Source organism: Hyla sarda, chromosome 2, assembly GCF_029499605.1.
Source record: "Hyla sarda isolate aHylSar1 chromosome 2, aHylSar1.hap1, whole genome shotgun sequence".
NCBI classification, from domain to species: domain Eukaryota; kingdom Metazoa; phylum Chordata; class Amphibia; order Anura; family Hylidae; genus Hyla; species Hyla sarda.
Window position 1 is genome coordinate 223,199,335 of NC_079190.1, and position 23,150 is coordinate 223,222,484.

The 23,150-nt window shown below is 40.6% G+C and overlaps 1 protein-coding gene across 6 annotated transcripts in view; it reads left to right on the top strand.

Annotated features, from left to right (window-relative positions):
* Positions 1-471: 471 nt before the first annotated feature.
* AUTS2 (activator of transcription and developmental regulator AUTS2) overlaps positions 472-23,150 on the top strand; it is a 1,469,010-nt gene continuing 1,446,331 nt past the window's right edge. For 3 of the 6 annotated variants that reach the window (XM_056556466.1, XM_056556467.1, XM_056556465.1), the window contains exon 1: positions 473-2,019. In XM_056556466.1, the coding sequence (XP_056412441.1) occupies positions 1,744-2,019 (276 nt within the window). In that variant the 5' untranslated portion in view covers positions 473-1,743. Of the gene's footprint in view, positions 2,020-23,150 lie in introns of all 6 variants that reach the window. The other 3 variants (XM_056556468.1, XM_056556464.1, XM_056556463.1) reach the window with 2 other exon arrangements.

A 23,150-nucleotide genomic window follows, 5' to 3' on the forward strand; every position in this document is an offset into this window, starting at 1 on the left:
GGATCCTGAACAGATTTGATGCGCAGGATTTGTAACTGCAGATTAGAAGCTGTGCTCAGTCATTTAGTTTACATTGAAATCTGCTGCAGAAAATCCTGTGCATCAAATCCTGCGCATCAAATCTGCGTACATGTGAACGTACCCTTAGGGTCTATTCACACATACAGGATCCTGTGCAGATTTGATGCGCAGGATTTGTAACTGCAGATTAGAATCTGTGCTCAGTCATTTAGTTTACATTGAAATCTGTTGCAGAAAATCCTGTGCATCAAATCCTGCACATTAAATCTGTGTACGTGTGAACGTACCCTTAGGGTCTATTCACACGTACAGTATTCTGCGCAGATTTGATGCACAGGATTTCAAGATGTGTTCAGTTTACATTGAAATCTGCAGCAGAAAATCCTGCGCATCAAATCTACACAGAATACTGTACATGTGAATAGACCCTATTGAACAAGCAGGTGAGTGGAAAAAGCCAATGCTAGAATTTCACTCCATAGACAGATAAATTGCAAAGAGCTGACACATACAGCTCTGCTACATACATTATGCACATTCTACATACATATACTTACTAAACCTGTATGGGACCAGTCAGTGGTGCACATGGTGAGGCAGATGCCACTAGTAGATGGCACTGGGGTTGTCATGTAGAATGGTGACATGACCCTTATGCCTGCTTCACTGGAGACAGGAGTGAGTGTGAGTTGAGACATAAGGGATGAGTGCTCCCTGTGCTCCACCTCACTATACACTTGTCATACATGTACATGGCTACAGATGGGGAATAGTCCTGGAATGGGAAGAAAAGTTGTGGCAGTGCAGAGACTGGAGGAAGGGCTGTGCTAGGAGCCCCCTCCTCTCCGGCCTGGGAGAGAAGACACAGAGCATTGCCCTGACCTCCCGGGGAGCAGGAGAAGGAGGCTGAGGAGGTGGCACATCCCAAGCACCAGCACAGCCTCAGCTGTCACTTTCCCCATTGTGTATGTGGAGGAGGAAGGAGAGCAGAGTGCTCCTCTTCTCCCTGCACTTCTTCTCCTTGTCTCCCACCCAGTCTCTGCCCCTCCTCTGTCTGCCTAGTCTGGATGTATCTGTCACTGAGGAGGAGAGCAGAAGACGAGCACCGAGGAGCAGAAGACGAGGAGGACAAGGGGAGGGGGGCATCTTCTACACGGGAAGTTATTCACTGAGCAGGAGGCAGAGAAGGAGATGATCTAAGGGGCGCATCATGGAGTTCTGGAAGAACAAGCAACAGTAACAAAGAGTTAAATGTTTGCAGGGAATACATCAGGTGGAAAGCTCCATGATTTGCTTTAGGGAGGGGGAATGCTTTAACCTCCACTCCTGATCAAAGCTTCTCCTCTTCTCCCAGATTTCTAGGCTGTGATCAGCCATTACTTTCCCTGGCAGCCTTATAGGAATTTCTGGCTTGTGTATATGTGTGTGTGGTGGAATCACACTATCTGTCTGCACATTGCTGCCTGCACCAGGGAAGGAGCAATGTGCTTCCCAGCTCTTCATCCTTGATCCTTTTTTGGTTGTTGTTGTTGTTGTTGCCTTTTTCTTTCGGCTTTTCTTCTTTTTGCAGACCGTGGTGGGTTTTATTTGATTATTTCTTCTGTATCAGGAGGGGAGGAGGTGGGGAAGGGGAGAGGGAGAGGGGTGGTTGCTGGTGTCTCTGCTTCTGCTGCTGCTTCTGCTGCCTGTGCTGCTGCTGCTGCTGCTGCTGCTGTGGGTGCAATGGATGGCCCACGGTGCAATGGCTTTCGCAAGAAGAGGAGATCCAAATCCCAAAGGGATAGGAATATGAGGTCCAAAGGAGGATTAGGGCTTTCCAGGACCGGCTCTTTGCTTTCTTCTTCTGGATCTGAGAAAGAAGACAATGGGAACCCGACTGCTTCTTCCTTGTCCAGACCAAAGCCACCTAGGAGAAAGAGGAAAGAGTCCTCCTCAGCAGAAGAAGACATCATTGATGGATTTGCAATGTGCAGCTTTGTGACTTTGGAAGCTCTGGAGGTAAGGCACAAGGGTGTGAGTGCATTGCTGTATGGGGGTTCATTTAAGGTCCTAATGTTTTGGAGTGTAGGGAGGGGGGTGAGAGGGAAGGAGGAGGTTGGACCCTTGTCACTGCAGATTGCATTTTAATTCTTTCACTGCAAGCTCTATGATGATGATGATGATGATGATGATGATGATGATGATGATAGAACATAGCTGAGGCTGTCAGCAGCTCCCACTCACATCCCTCTGGCAAATAGGGGGTTAACATCCACAGCCAAAATGGAAATGAACTGTCTGTGTTTAATAGATGGGGTGGATACATCATACCTGCATGCCATTAACTGGTTAACTGCTCTGGTCCACATCCCAATTGAATGTTCAGTTTATTTCTGGCTGTGGATCTTGATGCCTATGATCTGGGAGTGGTGGAGTTAGCAGGGTATTGTTTAGAAGGACAGGATGCTGTTAAAGAACATTTGGATCCAGATACAGTGGATTTAGCATTCTGGTGCCCAGACTGGTACATTGAGCTCCCATCCATGCTGGAGGGGTTAATGAGCAAATCAAATCCTCCCTGCTGACGTCCTATATTAAAGGCTTGTCCTGCTATTGTCTGTGCTAAAGTGATTTTAGACTGTTCTCTGGCTGAGCCTTGCTTTATGGATGACACTTGGACACCTGCAGCACTTAAACAAGAGATTGTGTGTACATCTATGTATATATATATATATATATATATATATATATATATATTGCCATATACATTAGATCTTTTGGTTCTTGCCGATTAAATCATGGGCCAATCTGCTGCAAACTCTTGCATTGTTCCGATACACTTGGCCCTTATCTGTGTTATTTCGCAAATGCTAAAACCCCACTGGTCAACAATGAAAGTAGTTTTATGTCTCCAGTCATTTGCATGCATGCTCTAATAACAGAGTTGAAGTATACTGTGATGTCGCTATTGAGCATTCCATCTGCTTCAGCTTGTACTTGTGGCTTTAAACAATCTGGATTCATTGTTCAAGGTTATCTTAATGAGAGATCAATTGATATGTATATGGCTGATCTGGGCTTTTTGACTGAAACCACTTATGTAGTGTAAGAAAGCCGTAAATATAACAACCAATATTCACGATTGTTCACAAGAATCGTTCTGTTGGTGAGGCCAAAACCATTGGATTTGATGCGATTTTTTTTTTTTTAAGACAATTCATCTGTTACATATTACATTTTAATTGATTGTATACCGGAATTTGGGCCTGTATTGTTTAGTCATGAGGCCCAGTGAATTTACAGGTTGGGAATTTTCCCCATAAGATAGAAAAGATGAAGAATTATTGTTTATGGGACAATGAGCTGATCATGAATATTGGATAGTTACATCTATGGTTGGTTTACACTGTGACAAGTCAAATGTTGCAATATAATTGCTAAATCTCTTTGCATTGAAACAGTTTTTTCTTGAAAATGTTTTGAGTAAATAGTGTAATATATTTTGGGTTGCCTTAGGTAATGTCCATGAGCGGCTACAGTCATGTATTGTTGTGGTTATAATTTATTGACATTGGATGTGTTTCACATTATGCCTTTGACCAAACTTTCCTGGTTCTACCAGCTGTTATTGTTTTTGTCAGCAGAATAAACATCTGTGTTTAGGGTACTGTACATGATTTAGTTCATCCACTTGTTGAGAAATGGATTCCAGACTGCAAGGCTTATGTGTGAAATGAATATTCTTTTCCTACTGTAGCTATATAGGGTGTATGGTAGGAAAGCTGCCAGAGCACTCAACATCTATGTTTCATCTGCCATAGGAATATTTCCACCAACGTGTATAAAAGTGTATGTTAGTGGAGGCGCTTCAAAGTCTGTAAGTAAAACGTTTGTCAAAGTTGTTCACAATGGTTGAAACTTTGTAATAGAACTGAATTGAATAAAGGATCCTATATTTATTGGAACCTATAAAATCTAAAATCATAAAAAATTGCTCAGCACAAAATTTAAAGCCTACTTTGAAGCTAATAAGAAGAATATAGATTTAGCTATCATCGGGCATGCCATTGCTATACAGCAGTACATGGAATCAGTGGAGATCCATGAACTTACCCCATTAAGGCAGTGTTCACATCACATTTTACCAATACGGGACCACATACGGCTGGGGGGAGCTAAAACCTTGTGCTCTCGTATCCCTGCCGTATGCCGCCCGTATGTAATTCATTTCAATGAGCCAACCGGAGTGAAACGCTGAGTCTGGTCGGCTCATTTTTGCCTCGTATGTGGTTTTCCACCGTACTTCAAACCGTGGTTGACTACGGTTTTAGGTGCAGTGGGAAAACCGCATACGGGGCAAAAATGAGCCGACCGGACTCAGCATTTCACTCCGGTTGGCTCATTGAAATGAATTACATACAGGCGACATACGGCAGGGATACGGGAGTGCAAGGTTTTAGCTCCCATCATCCGTATGTGGTCCCGTGTTGGTAAAAACGTGATGTGAACACTGCCTTAGTGACAGTATAGTGACTGTGCCATGGGCACTCTATTTAGTAGCATACCTATTTGGCTTTGCCAAGTGGTGACTCTATAATCCTTAGGAGTGTCTCTTTCAGACCCCTTTATTCTTGCGATTGGCAAGGGTCTTAGAAATGCTATATTCCAGCAGGTCTCAGAACCTTAGAAAGTCATAAAATCCAGTTGTGCAGGAAAATATTTGATTCCACCATAAAAATTATGTTATGACTTTACAATGGGGTCTACAAAGGAAAGTGTCATAAATGTAGCATTTTAATAGAGTAATACAATTTTTGTCCCTATCCTGACTGGATACAATGGGGGAGATTTATCAAAACCCATCCAGAGGAAAAGTTGCTGAGTTGCCCATAGCAACCAATCAGATTGCTTCTTTCTTTTCTCAAAGGCCTTTTAAAAAATGAAAGAAGTGATCTGATTGGTTGTTATGGGCAACTCAGCAACTTTTTCTCTGGACAGGTTTTGATAAATCTCCCTCACTGAATTTCTTGGGGACTCCTGGCCCTGGTGAATGTTCATTTGGGCTCTGAGTCCTGAATGGTGGGAATTTGAGTGCTTGTAGCCAACCTGTCTCCTGTGCCTCAGTGACATGTTAAAACATAGCTCTCAGGCTGTCTCAGAATTAGCATTTTTTTTTTCATTTCCCTAGGTTTTCTCTAAAGTATAGAAAACATGGAGACATGGCATCAAAAACTTATGAAGTAGTTGTTATCCATCCTTTTAGCCTTTGTCTCGTCTTTTACACTTGCTGTAGTCACACAGTTAACAGAGGAAGATTACGTGTTTGTGCGGTGGTAACGCGCATGCGCAGACTTAGTGTACAGGGTGAGAAACAGATTTTGTTATAAGTAGCGAAAAACCAAAGAGCATGCTTATCCTCATGAAGAAAGCTGTACCAGAGACTGTATCCAGTAGCATCAAACTAAAAATTAAGCAGCATAGGATGCTGTGGATATTATTACCGAGAAACACTTCATTTTGTTAAACATTTTCATATAACAGGCAATTATTTAATTCAAGGATTGCCCCTTTAAAGATGCATGTGTACTGTAACAGTTTCTGTACTCTGTACTTTAAATGCTACATATTTTAGCTTAATGGGGTACTCCATAAAAAAAATAAAAAAAATAATCAACTGATGCCAGAAAGTTAAACAGATTTGTAAATTACTTTTATTTAAAAATCTTAACCCTTCCAGTACTTAGCTGCTTTATGTTCCACAGGAAGTTCTTTTCTTTTTGAATTTCCTTTCTGTCTTACCACAGTGCTCTCTGCTGACACCTCTGTCCATGTCAGGAACTGTCCAGAGCTGGAGAGGTTTGCTATGGGGACTTGCTCCTGCTCTGTACAATTCCTGACATGGACCGAGGTGGCAGCAGAGAGCACTGTGGTCAGACAGAAAATAACTATCCAACTTTCCCTGTAGTATACAGCACCTGATAAGTACTGGAAGAATTAAGATTTTTTAAATAGAAGAAATTTACAATTTTTTTCAACTTTCTGGCATCAGTTGATTTAAAAAAAAAAAATATGTTTTCCACCGGAGTACCCCTATAATGGGAACTGCACAATTATTATTTATGTGGGGCTTTCCACACAGCCCTTTATTCATACACCAACACAGTTATAGATGATGTTGTTTAATCCTTGCTAGATCTACCTCTTGCTTTGGATAACAAAATACTGCAGAAGAGAAGACTGTCAGCATTCAGAACATGTACCCTAAATATGGTCACCAGTAAGCTTTAAAGGGGTTATCCAGGAAAAAACATTTTTTTATATATCAACTGGCTCCAGAAAGTTAAACAGATTTGTAAATTACTTCTATTAAAAAATCTTAATCCTTTCAGTACTTATGAGCTTCTGAAGTTTAGGTTGTTCTTTTCTGTAATAGTAATCTCTGATGACACGTGTCTTGGGAACCGCCCAGTTTAGAAGAGGTTTGCTATGGGAATTTGCTTCTAAACTGGGCGTTTCCCGAGACACGTGTCATCAGAGAGCACTTAGACAGAAAAGAACAACCTTAACTTCAGAAGCTCATAAGCACTGAAAGTATTAAGAATTTTTAATAGAAGTAATTTACAAATCTGTTTAACTTTCTGGAACCAGTTGATATGCAAAAAAAAGTTTTTTTCCTGGATAACCCCTTTAACTTGTTTCCTACGAACGCATACCTTTCTTGGTAGGATATTCCTTAAATTGTTGACAAATATTTTTAAACTGAACAACTATATTTGTAAGCGAAACATAATTCGAAACATTAACAGCCATAATGTTCTTGAGAATATTTGGGAATCCTTGGATCTCGTCGTTTTTTGTTATACTAACATCTCACTCAAGTGAGTGGAAGACACATTTGAATAAAGGGTGTCAGCGGGCATTAGGTCAGTGGCCAATCCTTATGCTGTACAGAATTGTTTACATGTTCGTCCCATAGTTATGAATAAAGGAATATACTATAAAGTGTGATCATCAAAATCAGAGATAAATGCAATGTGTACATTATAGGAGTTATTGAAATGACTGAATTATCAAGAATTAATGTGCTAGTCATCCAACTATGTGCTGGTTATGTTCTGTATATTAAGCATTTGCAGCTATTATGTATCACCACATCCTTTGTACATAATGTAAAACTATAGGGGGATAGTTATCAAGACCCGTGAAGAGGAAAAGTGGCGCATTTGTCCATAGCAACCAATCAGATTGTTTCCTTTATATTGGGTAATGAAGTGTTATCCTATAACATAAATGTTAATTTATGCATATTGTAATGGGGTGTAATGTACTTTTAGATGCATGTCAGTGGGTTTATAATGAGCTCAGATCATTCAACTTATTCAATTATGCCCCATGAAATCAAAAGTGGCCATTTTGCCTGATACAATAAAATGTATAATATAATAACACATTTTTCTGCATATTATGTGAAATAGGAACTGTAATTTCAAGGAACTTTGCATAGGTTAATAATAAAAGAGAATATATGAAACTTTGTAGTATATCTTTTTAGACAAAAATGCCTCTTTCTTCTGTTCAAGCGCAGTGAAATGCGTTGCATCTTGGTCAATAAAATCCTCTTTTATCCTCCATATCGTGTCATGGTCGGTCAGCGTCGTTTGAGCCAGGTCCCTCCTCGAAGCCATCTCTTTCATCTGTTGTTAGGTTTCCCCCCCCCCCCCCCCCATACTAGACTGTTTTCTACTCTGAAAATCAGCTTAGTTTGGTCCGATGTCTGCTCAGTGTTTGTCTTGTAGCTCACTTAAGGATCAATGTACAAGCAATAAAAGTCCATGGAGTTGGGGGAGAGATTGAAGGGGAAAGTGCCTGGGAACATATAGAGAAACAGAGCGAGATAGTGTAGACAACTCTGTAAGGGAGAAACCTCATCCCAGCTCTTTATACACAATTTTGACCGCTCATTCTGTGGCTGCTGCTCTTTATGTGTGGCTGCTGCTCATCGCTGCGGCCGGTGATAGGCTGACGACTGTCCGACGTTCCAGTCCCCAGGACGTCAGGCTATCACCGGCCGGAGCGATGTCCCGCCCCGGCCAGTGATAGGCTGAGCCCACTGTCATGTAAGGAGCTCTGGCCGGCTTCTTACGTTTAACCTATCAAGGGCCGGGGCGGGACATCGCTGTGGCCGGATATAGGCTGACGGCTGTCCGACGTTCCAGTCCCAAGGAACAGCGTGAGGCCGACATAGGTAAGTTAAAGTTTATTTTCTTTATCTTTTGCAGCCCGGGCATAGGGATACAGCGTACACCAGTGGTCTCCAACCTGCGGACCTCCAGATGTTGCAAAACTACAACTCCCAGCATGCCCGGACAGCCAACGGCTGTCCGAGCATGCTGGGAGTTGTAGTTTTGCAACATCTGGAGGTCCGCAGGTTGGAGACCACTGGTGATAGGCTGATAGTATAGAGTTCCAGCGCCAGCGACCCACAACAAAGAGGAGGAGGGCAGTGCTAGCGGGTGACACATGTGAGTAGTACCCCGCTGGGCTGATAATTTATTGGGGGGGAGCAGAACAGCGCTGGCGGGTAACATGATTTGGTGGGGGGGGGGAGCAGAACAGCGCTGGCAGGTAACATGATTTGGTGGGGGGGGGAGTAGAACAGCGCTGGCAGGTAACATGATTTGGTGGGCGGAAGAAGAACAGTGCTGGCGGGTCACATATGATCAGTTCCTCGATGTGGAGACAGTGCTGAGCTGGGCTGATAATTCATTCCCAAGAGGGAGGGGCCCAACTGGTATTGTGGTATGGGAAAAATTCATATCGTGCAGCACAAAAATTTCGGTATTCGGTATGAACCGGTATACCGCCCAGCCCTAGTGTATGCAGAGCAAAAATGTCCCAAAAATTCCATATACTGGTTATAAAATGGCCAGAAATTGTGCCTCTTTCCATACACAGGGCAGTTTATCCATAAGGTCACCTGAAATGACAGGTAGCTTTAACATACTGAAAAGTAATTGTGGAGATTAAATTCATTGGTGTACAAAAATAAACACCTATATAGATATATGATTATTTCCAGAAACTGTCTAAATTACCCCAATCCATCCAGTGTATATATGCATATTAAATTGCCAAATCTCATTACCCATGATACATTAGTTTCCTGTCATATACAAGATAAGTTCATTAAAGAGCCCGTGCATAAGAAAGATCAATGAAATACATATATTTACATAGCAGTTATCTTTTTGAGTCCCTATGCATGTAATAGAATACATGAAACACATTGCAGTAATCAAAGACATTTTTAACACAGAAAAACAATGGCCCTGATTTACTAAGAGTGGAGTGTAGGTATCTTTGTGGGTTTAATTCCCTACAATTTATTTTCAACAGTATTTACTAAGGTTTCCCTACATTTTCCACTTTTCCTACATTATGCTTTTTTTTACACATGCTCTGATCTGTAGGGTTTTCCTCAGCTGAAATCCACCACATTTTCTGTGGAAACCTTAGTAAATATGTTGGGTTTTTGTGAAAATGTCGGGGACAAGCCCCTTTTTGGTAGCCACGCCCATTTCCCAAACAGCCACTCCCCTCTTTCGGGTTTTCTCAGCAAAATGGAGCGTTGGGCAGATTTTTTTCAATTCCGTGCAAATTCTGACGCTCAACCCAACAAAACACGTCGGGCTAACAATAGTAAATCAGGGTCAATTTGTGCATTGTATATGTTTGCTTTAGGGTCAGAAAAATGTACTAATATCTGGAGAACATAACAATGTCTCATCTCATTTAGCTTTGTTTATATATATATATATATATATATATATATGGTTCTAACTTGTGCCATCATAGGATGAAACTACAGTAATAACTACTTACTGACTATTTATCTACAAGTGATGACACAAAGCAGTAAAATGTAGCATTTCTGCTTTTGTTATATAGAAAATCCTGTTCCCCCTTTCTCCAAATTATTTAAAAAGATGAATATAATGTCAATAGTCTACTCATATTATTCTACACCAAATGTCCTTGTGCTTTACTTTTCTCTTTTACTCAATGTATTTTACTTGACTGAAAAGGAACAAAAAAGTTTTACGAATAGGCTTTACAATAGACTTTACGTAGAAGCCCTGTCAGAACATAGGCCCAATAGCATTTCATCTGTTCATACATTTGGGTTCACAAGTGAGGACTCCAGAAAGATGGAGGCGATGTAAGCAACACAAACACTGAAAGAATAATTCCGATGAGGCCATATAGACAGACATCTGACTCCTTTTTAGAAACTAGGTTCTGTCTCACAGCATCTAAATCTCAATCTCTGTCAGATGCAGTGACCAAAGAATTAGGGGCTGAAATACATTAGATATCTGTCTGTACGTCTTCATTGGATAAAGCAAGATACACATAAAAACCCAGCAGGGTCACTCTGTTGCTGGGGCCTGTTGCTATTTAGCAGACCTTTTACAGTGCTATTTAGAAAACGCACAGACTACTCATAAAGCCATATTTACATAGTTCATTTGTGGTGAAACATTTTCATGGGTTTTTTGTAATGTAGAATGTTCTTTACACAGAAATGCTTCAGTTTTTGTGGCAACTTTTAATGCACTTTACTCTCCTGCTCGCTGTGATGTCCTTTTAGTTTCACTGCACGGCTAATGCTTGTGTCGTTGACCTCACTAAGAGGTCACAGACACGCCCCCTCCATTCAGTTCTATGGGAGAGGCGGGGGATGCACGATCACTGCATCTTTGCCTCTCCCATAAAGATACATGGAGGGGGAGTGTCGAGCACGGCATCATGCTGCGTCCAACACGCCTCCTGCATGGGGAGAGTCGCAGCAGAGCTGGGAGATCGTGGGGGGTCCCAGAAGTTGGACCCCCTGTAATCAGACACTAATCTGCTATCCTGAGAACATGGGATAAGTGTTCTATGGCTGTAGTACTCCTTTAATTTCACATTTTAAGCTATAATATTATTGTAGCTTGAAGCACACAAGTGACTCTTATCCCATGACTGTATTTTGCCCTATAAAATACAATTTTCTACCTGGTACTTTACTTCTTTCTTCAAGACAATATGCCTTTTACCAAACAGGGACATAGTTATGCTTAAAGGGGTTATCCACCATAAGGTGATTTTAGTACATACCTGGCAGACAGTAATGGACATGCTTAGGAAGGATCTGCGCTTGTCTTGGGGCTAAATGGCTATGTTGTGAGATTAACATAATACTGCGGTTAGCTTTTTGTGAACTGGCTATTTCCTGTTGGAGTTTTCTTCTTTTGCCTACAAATTCCATTTTCCTCCCTCCCACATATCAGCCACCCCACCCATGTCATCAGCTGATTAGTGAGTCAGGTCTCGGCCACATTGCAACCTGGGAAAAATCTGAGACAACAGTCATTTTGTATGTGAAAATCACATAAGAATTGTGAGAAAACCATCACACACAGATACAAACACTATATTATGAACTACACCAACTTTACAGCCCCTGTAGCATAGTCAAAAAATAAATAAATCCTGGAATATCCCTTTAATACTGTCAAAAGAATTAATACACTCCAGTATTCAATAGAAATACATTCACTTCCATACAATACAAACATAATAGCATCCAGAAGAATGCCATTTATTATGTAAATAATACCACCTATTCTATGTCAAAACAAATTTTGTCCTACAGCATCTTCAGAGTGCAATACCTTCTAAAAGTATCTGCTACATATAGTTACCATATTCAAATAATACCTCCATATAGTCCAATTATTATTAACATACAATGTCAAAATAATAACCCCATTTTCTTAATGGAAAATGAAATATAATATATTTTTTAGAAATGTTTACTCCTCGGTTCTGCAGTCATCTTCAATTTAGATTCCAGACTAGACCGCTAAATTAATCATGTATATCAAAATAATAATAAGCCACTTTATGAATCTTTCCTTACAGAGGTGGGAATTAAATGTTTAAACAGGTTCTCCATATCCAAAATCTTTGAGCTTTTCTAGTGGTGCAGCAGGTGGGAAGGCACTGTCAGGAGTAGAGAGGCACCTGGTGGATTGAGAGGGACTGTGAAGGGCAGAGAGGTACCTGATGGATGAGAAAGTATGACAAAAAAGTAGGAGAGGGCTGTGCCTGGTGTTCCCGTAGGATGAAATGATCGGGAAGGTGATTTCTGTTAGGAAAGTCGTCACCTATGGGGATATACAGGTTTTGAAGAAATAATGTGGTATGCAGGCCGGCAGAGTTCTTGATGGAGCCTTGGCAGAGGTCCGTAGCACAGGTATATACAATGGTAGAGAAAATAACACTGCAGTGGTGCTCCCACTAGTTTAAGATGAAGATGCAAGTAGTAGTAGGTTTCAAATAAGCTCCTTTTTTGAAGACTTGGTGAACAGGTAGAGTTCAGATAACGACAAGAAGGCAAGACATGTTTTGGGAGGGTAATCTCCCTTTATCAATTGCAGGAAAATATGACCAGCTTTTCCTGCAATTGATAAAGGGAAATTACCCTTCCGAAACGTGTCTTGCCTTCCTGTCGTTATCTGTACTGTACCTGTTCACCAAGTTTTTAATAAAGGAGCTTATTTATTTGAAACCTACTACTACTTGTATCTTTATCTTAAACTAGTGGGAGCACCACTGCAGTGTTATTTTCTCTACCATGATGGATGAGAAGGCACCATCATGGGCAGAGAGCCCCATAGGGATAGGCTAGGGTATGGCAAGCCATAGGCTAGTGGAGATTTCAGGGATAGCATGAGGCAACTAACATGGGAAGAGGTTCCATGGACCAGCTATAGTTACAAGAACTTGGGAGAACTGGAAGGAAAAACCAGCCAGGGGCACAGGGCCTGGAATTGGGGTTCCTAAGCACCAGTGATGATCTGACCCTACTGATACATATACCTGCTTAGAAGTTTTCCAAGTTTGGCATACAAAAATGACCAGAACTTCTGTATGAAAACAGTCTGATAAATACCTTCAATGGGTAAATCCAGTTTATTTCTACAAGAATTTCCTTTAAGCTACCAGACTATGAGAACAGTCAGTTCCGGTCATAAAATACAGAATTATCACCTACCTACACAGTATGGAGATTTTCTTTCTTCAAGCTTAAAGCAGCCAAATATAAATTTTTTCAGAATCATAAACACTACCTGAAGTGCCTGCAATGAAAAGTTTGACATAATATATATAACTAAAGGATGCATTTACTCGTAGTACCTAATTAAATGTGTTAATACATGTTATAACTTAAAGGGGTACTCTGTTGGAAACATCTTATCCCCTATCCAAAGAAGATTGTGGGGATCCCCAGAGTCGGGACCCCTGCGATCTAACATCTTATCCCCTACCCTTTGGCTAGGAGAGAAGATGTTTCCAGCAGAGTATCCCTTTAAGGCCTCATAGGACTGTACAATGGATGCGTGTTGCACAGATTCATAATATGTCACCCTGGAAATTTTTGGCCCTTATTAAACCACTATATGTTTGTCATTTTTTATATGGGTATTATGGGAGCATGTTAAAAAATGTATTTAAACAAGAAAACAATACAAAAAACAAATCATGATATGTTCCCTCAAGCACAAATTACTGAAGTATTCTTCTGTAGAAGCATTGTAGGACATATGGAGGGATCATATAGCAGCACAGGGAACACCCCCAACTCTGTGATATGGAAATGTATAGATTTTGTGTGCCATAGTATAGACAGTGCACACAGCTTCAACAACACATACATATGGCTTATGCCAAATTCACACAATTCCGATTAGTGCAGTTTTTATGCATTTTTTATTAGCCCCCCCCCCCCCCCCAAAAAACGTTCACACGGGCGGATTTTTTTGCTGGTTTCCAGCTGCGTATTTGAAAGTGGACGGGCTCTTCTCAGCTGCCCGCAGCAGATTTTCCATGGCGGAATTTACACTGTGGAAAATCCGCCACAATCCCTACTGACTTCAATGGGGCTTGCGGCGGATTTTCCGCAGCGTAGATTCCGCCGCGGAAAATCTGCTGCGGACAGGCGAGAAGAGCCTGCCAACGGTTGTCCGGGCATGCTGGGAGTTGAAGTTTTGCAACATCTGAAGGGCCACAGTTTGAGACCACTGTATAAAGAGATGACCTATCTATGTATTCCCTGTGGCTCTAATGCTAATTGGAATGATGTTCATAAACCAGTGTGAATAGGTGTTCTAACCACAACGACCTCGGCATAAATATTCCGGTGGTCCAGCCCGGTATCCTGACTTGTAATTGCCATGTATCTAATCTTTTGATTGCTAATTCTATAAACAGCACTTTCTATTATCTGCTGTGCTGTTCCTTATTGACTTCTGTATAGAACGGCACCGTTCATTAATAGTTATGGGATTTCTTTCAGGTTAAAGGAAATTAGTTAACATGAAACTTGTTAACTATTGGGCGTTCTATGATGTCATTGCAGACAATTCCGATAGAAAATCAAGTATTTGTTAAACATTGTTGCTTTGTAAAACTCCATCTTAATAAAATAGGTGCATTTGAGCAGTACCCTCAGGTAATTAACAGCAGACTTGTTCCTCAGTGGGATATCTAGAAGTGTTTGACAACTATGTGATTTATCATTGCCAAATTTTACAAACAAAGGAACTCATTTAGGTATAAAGCATTTCATTACACATATTTATCTGAGTGATAGCTGGAGACTAATCAAACTATGTGAATTCTTTGTTTTTATGCTTTTACATTGTATATGCCATGGTTCAAGATAAAGTACTATTGCAAATAAATAATATAAAGCTTTAAAGGGGTACTCTGGTGGAAAAAATAAAAAAAAATCAACTGGTGCCAGAAAGTTAAACAGATTTGTAAATTACTTCTATTTAAAAATATTAATCCTTCCAGTACTAATCAGCTGCTGTATGCTCCACAGGAAGTTTTCTTCTTTTTGAATTTCTTTTCTCTCTGACCACAGTCCTCTCTCCTGACGCCTCTGTCCATGTCAGGAACTGTCCAGAGCAGTATAGGTTTGCTATGGGGGTTTGCTTCTCCTCTGGACAGTTCCTGACATGGACAGAGGTGTCAGTGGAGAGCACTGTGGTCAGAGAGAAAATAAATTCAAAAAGAAAATAACTTTCTCTGTAGTATACAGCAGCTGATAAATACTGGAAGGTTTAAGATTTTTAAATAGAAGTACAGTGGTCCCTCAACATACGATGGTAATTCGTTCGAAACGACCCATCGTTTGTCAAATCTATCGTTTGTTGAGGGATCCGTGCAATGTAAAGAATAGGAAGTTATACTCGCCTGTCCCCACCGCTCCAGACCGCGTCCTCACCGCTCCCAATGCTGTCCCAGGGGCTCCTGATGCTGTCCTGCTGCTCCGGCGTCTTCTTCGGGATCCTCTGGCTTTTTCCGCATCTTCTCCGGTGTCCGGGCCTCGCTTTCTGGTGACGTTATTACTTTGCGGCGCCGGGACGGCGTGTGCAGCGACGTAATAACGACGCCGGAAAGCGAGGCCTGAACCCCGGAGAAGATGCAGAAAACGCCGGAGGATCGCAAAGTGGACCTGGAGCAGCGGTAGGTAAGTGAACCTGTCCGGGATGCTTAAACTACTACCCGACAGCGGCTTAAGCATTTTGCGCTGTCGGATAGCAGTTAATGCGATGGCCCCAACATATAAAAGCCTCTGAGAGGCCATCGTATGTCGATTTGATCGCATGTCGGGGAGTTAATGTAATTTACAAATCTGTTTAACTTTCTGGCACCAGTTGATTTGAGAAAAAAATAAAACATTTCACCGTAATACCCCTTTAAGATTTAAATGGAACCTGTCACATTGAAAATGTGGTCCAATCTGCAGTCATCATGTTATAGAGAAGGAGGAGCTGAACCGATTGCTTATTCTGTGCTAAGTAGTCAAGTGGGTGGTCCTGCTCAGTGATTGACAGCTATATCTATGCGCTCTTATACACAGATAACTATCAATCAATGATTAGTACCGCCCACATGACTATTTAGCCCAGAATAGCAGATATTTACAGGAATGAATGACAAGATATCCTAGACCTTCTCCCATAAAACTATATATCAATCTGCTCAGCTCTTCCTGCTCTAAAACATGATGCCTGCAGATTGGACTACATTGTCAAAGTGACAGGTTCGCTTTAAGAGTAAGGTCACACGTGGCGTATTTTGCTGCGTATTTGCTGCTGCATATTTTCCTACCCATTGATGTCAATGGGTTGCAAAATCAGCAGCATATTTTGCTACCCATTGACTTTAATGGGTAGGAAAATACACAGTAACAAATATGCAGCAAACTATGCCACATGGGACCCTACCCTAAAGTCACACTTACAACAGCAGTGAAAAAGACATATTCACACAGTCATAAAAATGTATAAAAGGTCTAATTGATAATTTATTCTTAGGGCTTGTTGTACAGCCAAAAACCTGGTAGAAGCAATGCCAGTTGTAATCTCTTGTGGGTGCTGTGAATATCAGATGCAGTTCAATAACACTCAGTTCTGTACTGGTTTGGGGTGTGTACATAGCTTGATCTGGTCATTTGCATTCTTAGTGGTGTCATTTTCATAGTAGCATAGAACTATAATATGTTGTAATGTAGGAAACTTAGCTCTTTTACTGTCCTACATGAGTCCAGATATTACATAAAAGGGGTCGTGTTCCATGGCACCCAGATATTACATAAAAGGGGTCGTGTTCCATGGCACCCAGATATTACATAAAAGGGGTCGTGTTCCATGGCACCCATATATTACATAAAATGGGTCGTGTTCCATGGCACCCAGATATTACATAAAAGGGGTTGTGTTCCATGGCACCCTGATATTACATAAAAGGGGTCGTGTTCCATGGCACCCAGATATTACATAAAAGGGGTCGTGTTCCATTGCACCCATTTGAGAACCATGTTGTTACGCCGAGCGCTCCGGGTCCCCGCTCCTCCCCGGAGCGCTCACAGCGTTCTCTTATTCACAGCTCCCCGGTCAGACCATCCGACCGGGTGCGCTGCGATAATGTTCCCAGCCGGGATGCGATTCGCGATGCGGGACGTGCCCGCTCGCGATGCGCATCCCGATTCCCTTACCAGACCCGTTCCCCATCTGTGCTGTCCCGGCGCGCGGCCCAGCTCCTTAGGGCGCGCGCGCCGGGTCTTTGCGATTTAAAGGGCCGGTGCGCCACTGATTGGCGCATGAGGTGTTAATCAGTACCTTCACCTGTGCACTTCCCTACTTATACCTCACTTCCCCTGCACTCCCTCGCCGGATCTTGTTGCCATTGTGCCAGTGAAAGCGTTTCCTTGTGTGTTCCTATCCTGTGTTCCAGACCTCCTGCCGTTGCCCCTGACTACGATCCTTGCTGCCTGCCCTGACCTTCTGCTACGTCCGACCTTGCTCTTGTCTACTCCCTTGTATCGCGCTTATCTCAGCAGTCAGAGAGGTTGAGCCGTTGCCGGTGGATACGACCTGGTTGCTACCGCCGCTGCAAGACCATCCCACTTTGCGGCGGGCTCTGGTGAATACCAGTAGCAACTTAGAACCGGTCCACCGACACGGTCCACGCCAATCCCTCTCTGGCACAGAGGATCCACCTCCAGCCAGCCGAATCGTGACACATGTTTGGTTGGGTGCAGCAGGCTGGCCTTATTAAATCTATCTTCTCTGGTTAAAGGGGGTTCAGAGAAGGGTGGGATGATATTAAAGGCTTGTCGACCAAGGATGTGACTGAAAACACATGTAGAAATCTGAATGTAGACCTGGAATATAATACAGGCTATCAATACAAGATAACAAGTAATAAAACATTCTTTTACTTTTATATGGATTATATATACATTACAAAGTAGTGCTGAATGTCCAAAAAATTAAATTTCTCCTTATTTTGTTATTGAGTTAAAAATGACCATGAATTTTCCTCCTCTCTTGATCAATGTCTATGATTGAGATTTATGGATCTGTTAGCATCTCCAAGCACCAGTCAGTCTGAGTAGATTTATCTTTGCATTACTCTGCGTTAATTGTCTCCTTGCTGACAACAGCTTTTCTGCTTTTCCTGTTATAAAGAGAAATACTCAATTTCTGTGCTTGCCTCATTGAGTTGTAGAAGACTGACAATACAGGTGACATATTTGCTGGCATGTCCCCTGCAGTTGTGTGCCGCATTATTTGGGCCACATGGCAGACTATGCTGGAAATAGTCCCTAGCTATTTTATGTGGATGAAGCTTTTTGCATTTTCATATGTCTAGCATCTGTGCGACCATCTAAAATATGGCTTAATATAGCACACGGTATATGCATTCACCCTTACAATGATAGAAAAGTGCAAATCACATGCCTGTGACACAGCTTCTATCAACCCAGCAATATATATTTTTACTGCAGACTTATATATTCAGTATCAAGAATTCAAGAATTGGTTTTGCAATAGAATGTACTGTACTTCCATATAGATAAATGAATCAGTGCAAACCTGCACAAATACTGCCAGTGAATATTATAATGACATGCTAAATCTACTGGATGTACTTAATGTAGGACCATCAATACTGAAATGTATGAATATTGTCAAACAAGATCTTGTAACACCTGCTTGACAGGTATAATAGAGATTAATAATAATTAGCTTTGCCGGAAACGTCTGCCGGTGTATAATCAGCATCACAAGGAGCTGCCGTGCTGTATATCTTTTCCTGCTTTGTCTTTGTCATCTAATTAAAAATACATATCCGGTTAAGTACTGGCTATAACCATATGGTTCAAACAAACTGTACATGAATAATTGACTAAACCTGTACAGTTCCGTATGAACTGCAGTCTTAATATGGTGTCTTATAATAGTCTATCTACTATCTATCAATCTATCTATCTATTATCTATCTATTTCTATCTATCTACTTTATGTCTATCTATCTATTTCTATCTACTATATGTCTGTCTATCTATCTATCTATCTATCTATCTATCTATCTTTAACACAAACAAGGATAAGTTAGCCAGCACTACTGATACCAAACTACTATATGGACCTGGCATACAGGTGCACGCTGCTAGGCTAAATATAAAGCAACAGAAGAATACAGCAGCACACTGCTAGTACAAAATACAGATAAAACATGAAATGCTATACAGCTATAGTGCAAAAAAAGAAAAAATGAAAAAGTTAGGTACTTAGCTAAGTACCTCACTTTTTAATTTTTTTATTTTTTGCACTATAGCTGTGTAGCATGTCATGTTTTATCTGTATCTTTGTGCTAGCAGTGTGGTGCTATATTCTTCTGTTGCCATCTATCTATTTATTTCTATCTATCTACTTTATGTCTATCTACCTATCTGTCTATCTATCTATCTACCTATTGATCATCTCCTATTTATCTGTATGAACTGCAATCTTAATATGGTGTCTCATAATTGTCTATCTACTATCTATCTATCTGCCATGTTTTTCTCAGGTTTCCTGCTATACCTTTTTGTCGTCACATAGAGTGTTCCAGTCCTGGAATGTAAGCATTTTTCTGAATATCTAGGCAGAAGTGCCCAGAGGAAGTTCCCCAGTGTACAATAGCCCAGGCTTAGACAATCCATCTAGTCTTCTACATCATCCCCTGACCTACTTGCATTTGCCCCAAATTTTATTGATGGCCACAAAGCTTACTTGTCCTTTTCTCATCCCTATTGAAATTATGTGCAAGTCATCTAGTCTTTTTCTGGCAGCTTCAAAGCTGTTCTGCACTTGAGCACCTGATAAGTGCTGACCAGTGGAAGATAAAACCAAGAGAAGACTAGATGACAGGTTTTGTAGGCAGTATTAGTTGGGATAGGAAAAGAACAAGACAGCGACTTTCAATCAAAGATGTCGAAATGGATGCAAGTGGGACAGGTAGTGGGTGTAGAAGACGAGATGGGTTGGCAAACACTGTGCTCTTGTGGTACTGATTTATGCCCTCTGAGCACTTTGGTCTCATTTACATAGTCAAAAAATTATAAAATGATAATATTTTGGTGCTGGAACAACCTTTGGAAAACAAAGAGGTATGCCATCAACCTCATGGTAAGCTTTACCTGACTATAGGCTTATTCATGGGAATATATATATGTATATATATATATATATATATATATATATATATATATATATATATATTAGATATTACAGTTGGTCTGCTAAAATTCATTTATGTGATGTTGTAGAGTCTATGGAAGACGTGCATAAGCTAAAAACTGAATTGGACAGACAGAGTGTCTGGGCATCTATTTGGCAAATGAGGGTCAATGTGAATAAATATAAAGTTATGCATCTGGATACTAATAACCTGCATGCATTAAAATTGGGAGAGTCACTGGTGGAGAAGTATCTGGGTGTACTTGTAGATCATAGACTATAAAACAACATGTACTGTCAAGCCAGCAGGATATTGTCATGTATCAAAAGACCTCTAAAACACATACCTAGAAAGCGCTTGTAAAAAGATTTGCTTACCAGAGATTGTTGTGCGGACACAAGCACAATATAGGGATATGTATATTCAACAAATGAAGTAGAGTTTACTGCAGCCTTTCCCAAACCAATTCACAGTAGCACTCCAAACTTTTTCCTCCAAGTGGTGGCATATATAATCAGGTGTTGCACCACTGCCATGGTAGTGGACAAACACATTTTTTCCCACAATGCAATGCAATGCCTTTTTATGGTGTTTTACAGCATGCCTGAGGAAACGGCATGCCTGAAGAAGCGGTGAAACACAGTGAAACACGTTGCATTGCATTGTGGGAAATAAATGTGTTTGCCCACTAACTTGACAGTCGTGTAGCACCTGATTATATTTCCTCCACCACCTGGAGGAAAAAGTCTAGAATGTGTTAAAAGAGTTGGGACTTGGACGTGGAACGGGGACATAATGTGCCTTTCATAGAAAGGATTTCATGGAGCTGGTTAAAATTTCAGTTATGAATTAAGAATTAACAGAGATCTTTTTTTTTTCTTTTCTTTTTTTTTTTTAAATCAAGGGTCACGAATAGCAAGTATTTTATTATATATCCCAATGGAAATTGATGTGATAGATGTTTTTTTTTTTTTTTTTAACAGGACTAAATATGTAACTATTTTTTTTTTTTTAATATATTTTCAGCATTTCTAAATATTTCCCATAACAACTAATAAATGCATTCTGCTCAAATGTTATACTTCATCATAAACTGCTGGTCATGTCATAGATGCAGTAAGTGATAATGCACAGAGGAGTTTATGTGAGATAAGACAGCCTTTGTTGACATTTACACTTCTACTATGTGAGGAAAAACACTGGACTGTGATGGGAAAATTATCAGATCATGATTCCTCTTCTCGGTGCTTGTCCTCTGCGTTGGGTATGAAGTAACTGCTGAATAACAGTGGGACTTACAAGGAGCTGTGTTTATATATGGTGTCAGTTTGCTGTCTAACTCGGCTGTAAGCCGTTGAGGAATCGGCAGCCTTACATGATCATCATATCATAGTGACAAGAGTGCCGGAGAGCTTCCTTTTATGTAAGGATGCATTACCCCACGGGTCAAATACATGAAAGCAGAGTTCCACTTTGATCACATTTTATTTTAACCAAACAGATCTTAAATTCTTTCTAGATGAATTTCATAATAAAATGATTTTAGAACTCCAAATGTCCAGCTTCCAGTCAACAGTAATACACTTTAATTATAACATTGTAGCTGCCTAGATTAAATCATAATAGTCATAATGCCTTATGGTGTAAACCGAACAGGTATACATTAGAATATCTTTTTTTCTAATAGACATTTTATAGTATAAAAGACCATAAAAAAAAAAAAAGAGCACAGTTTGTCTTTAAATGTTTTGACCATGTAGAATTTATTCTACGGTATGCCAATACAGCAAAATAAGTGGGGTGCATACTGAAAAGTCATCCTGATCATTTCAATTGTGAACATAGAGATTGAGTCTTAGTAGAAAAATAGGCTTTTTTTTTCTCACAAAAAAAAACAGTGCCATATCTTTCCACATGTGACTTAACTGCCCATGCCAAAAATGTGTGTCATGAGTGGATTGGGTTTCTGCTCCAGGCACATGGTGAAATAAGAGATATCTATTATCCCAAAAGTTTAAGCAGTTAGGGGTCCCAGTCAACAGCAATTGCTACTTTTATTTGTTTAGGCAAACAGAGGTGGTACTCTTTTGTCATGGCAGCTGACATTCTGCAATACACAATAAAAACTTCTTAAAAAGTCCTTTATTATTGAAAAAAAATGAGTAAAAAATAATGAAACTATACATAATTGACATCGCTGTGTAGCAATAACAATTATGTTGTTTATTTTTTACTGTAAATATCATCAAAATAAAACTCCAAAATTGAAAACACAACTATAATTAATGTATTTTAAATTTACAAGTGAAGAACCCCTTTAATGTATTGAGTTTTAATAGGGGATAAGTGTCTGATCGCCTCCTCATGCATGGGATCACTTCTTCGTGCACAGAGCAGTGTCAAGGACACGTCCACTCAATGCATCTCTATGGAGAGCCGGAGCTTGTGTATCTTTGGCTCTCCCATAGAGATGCATGGAGGGGGTGTGTCGACCACAACTTCATGCGGTGGTCGACACCATTCCGCTCATAAGGAGAACCGGGGTGCCAGGCAGGGGATGCCATGATCAGAAACTTACGAGACACCTGTAAGACGTTAAGTATTGGCGTTCCTTTTTAATGCATTGTTTTGGAGACTCAATGTATGTACAACTTTACAATCGGTACTGAGTCATTTTTTTTCGATCCAGCTAAAGCTGAATCATGAAAATATGTAAAATAGCTCACATAGTAACATAGTAACATAGTTTGTAAGGTTGAAAAAATAAAAGAGTCCATTGAGTTCAACCCCATTGTGTTGATCCAGAGGAAGGCAAAAACCCCCATAAGGCTGATGCCAATTGCCCCATAACAGAGGGAAAATCTCTTCCCGACCCCATCATGGAGATCAGAATAAATCCCTGGTTCAACTTTCAATCCCCAAAAATCTAGTATCCATAACCTGTTATATTATATTTTTCCAGAAAAACATCCTTGAACTTATTTATTAAAGGGGTACTCCACTGGCCAACATTCGGAAAT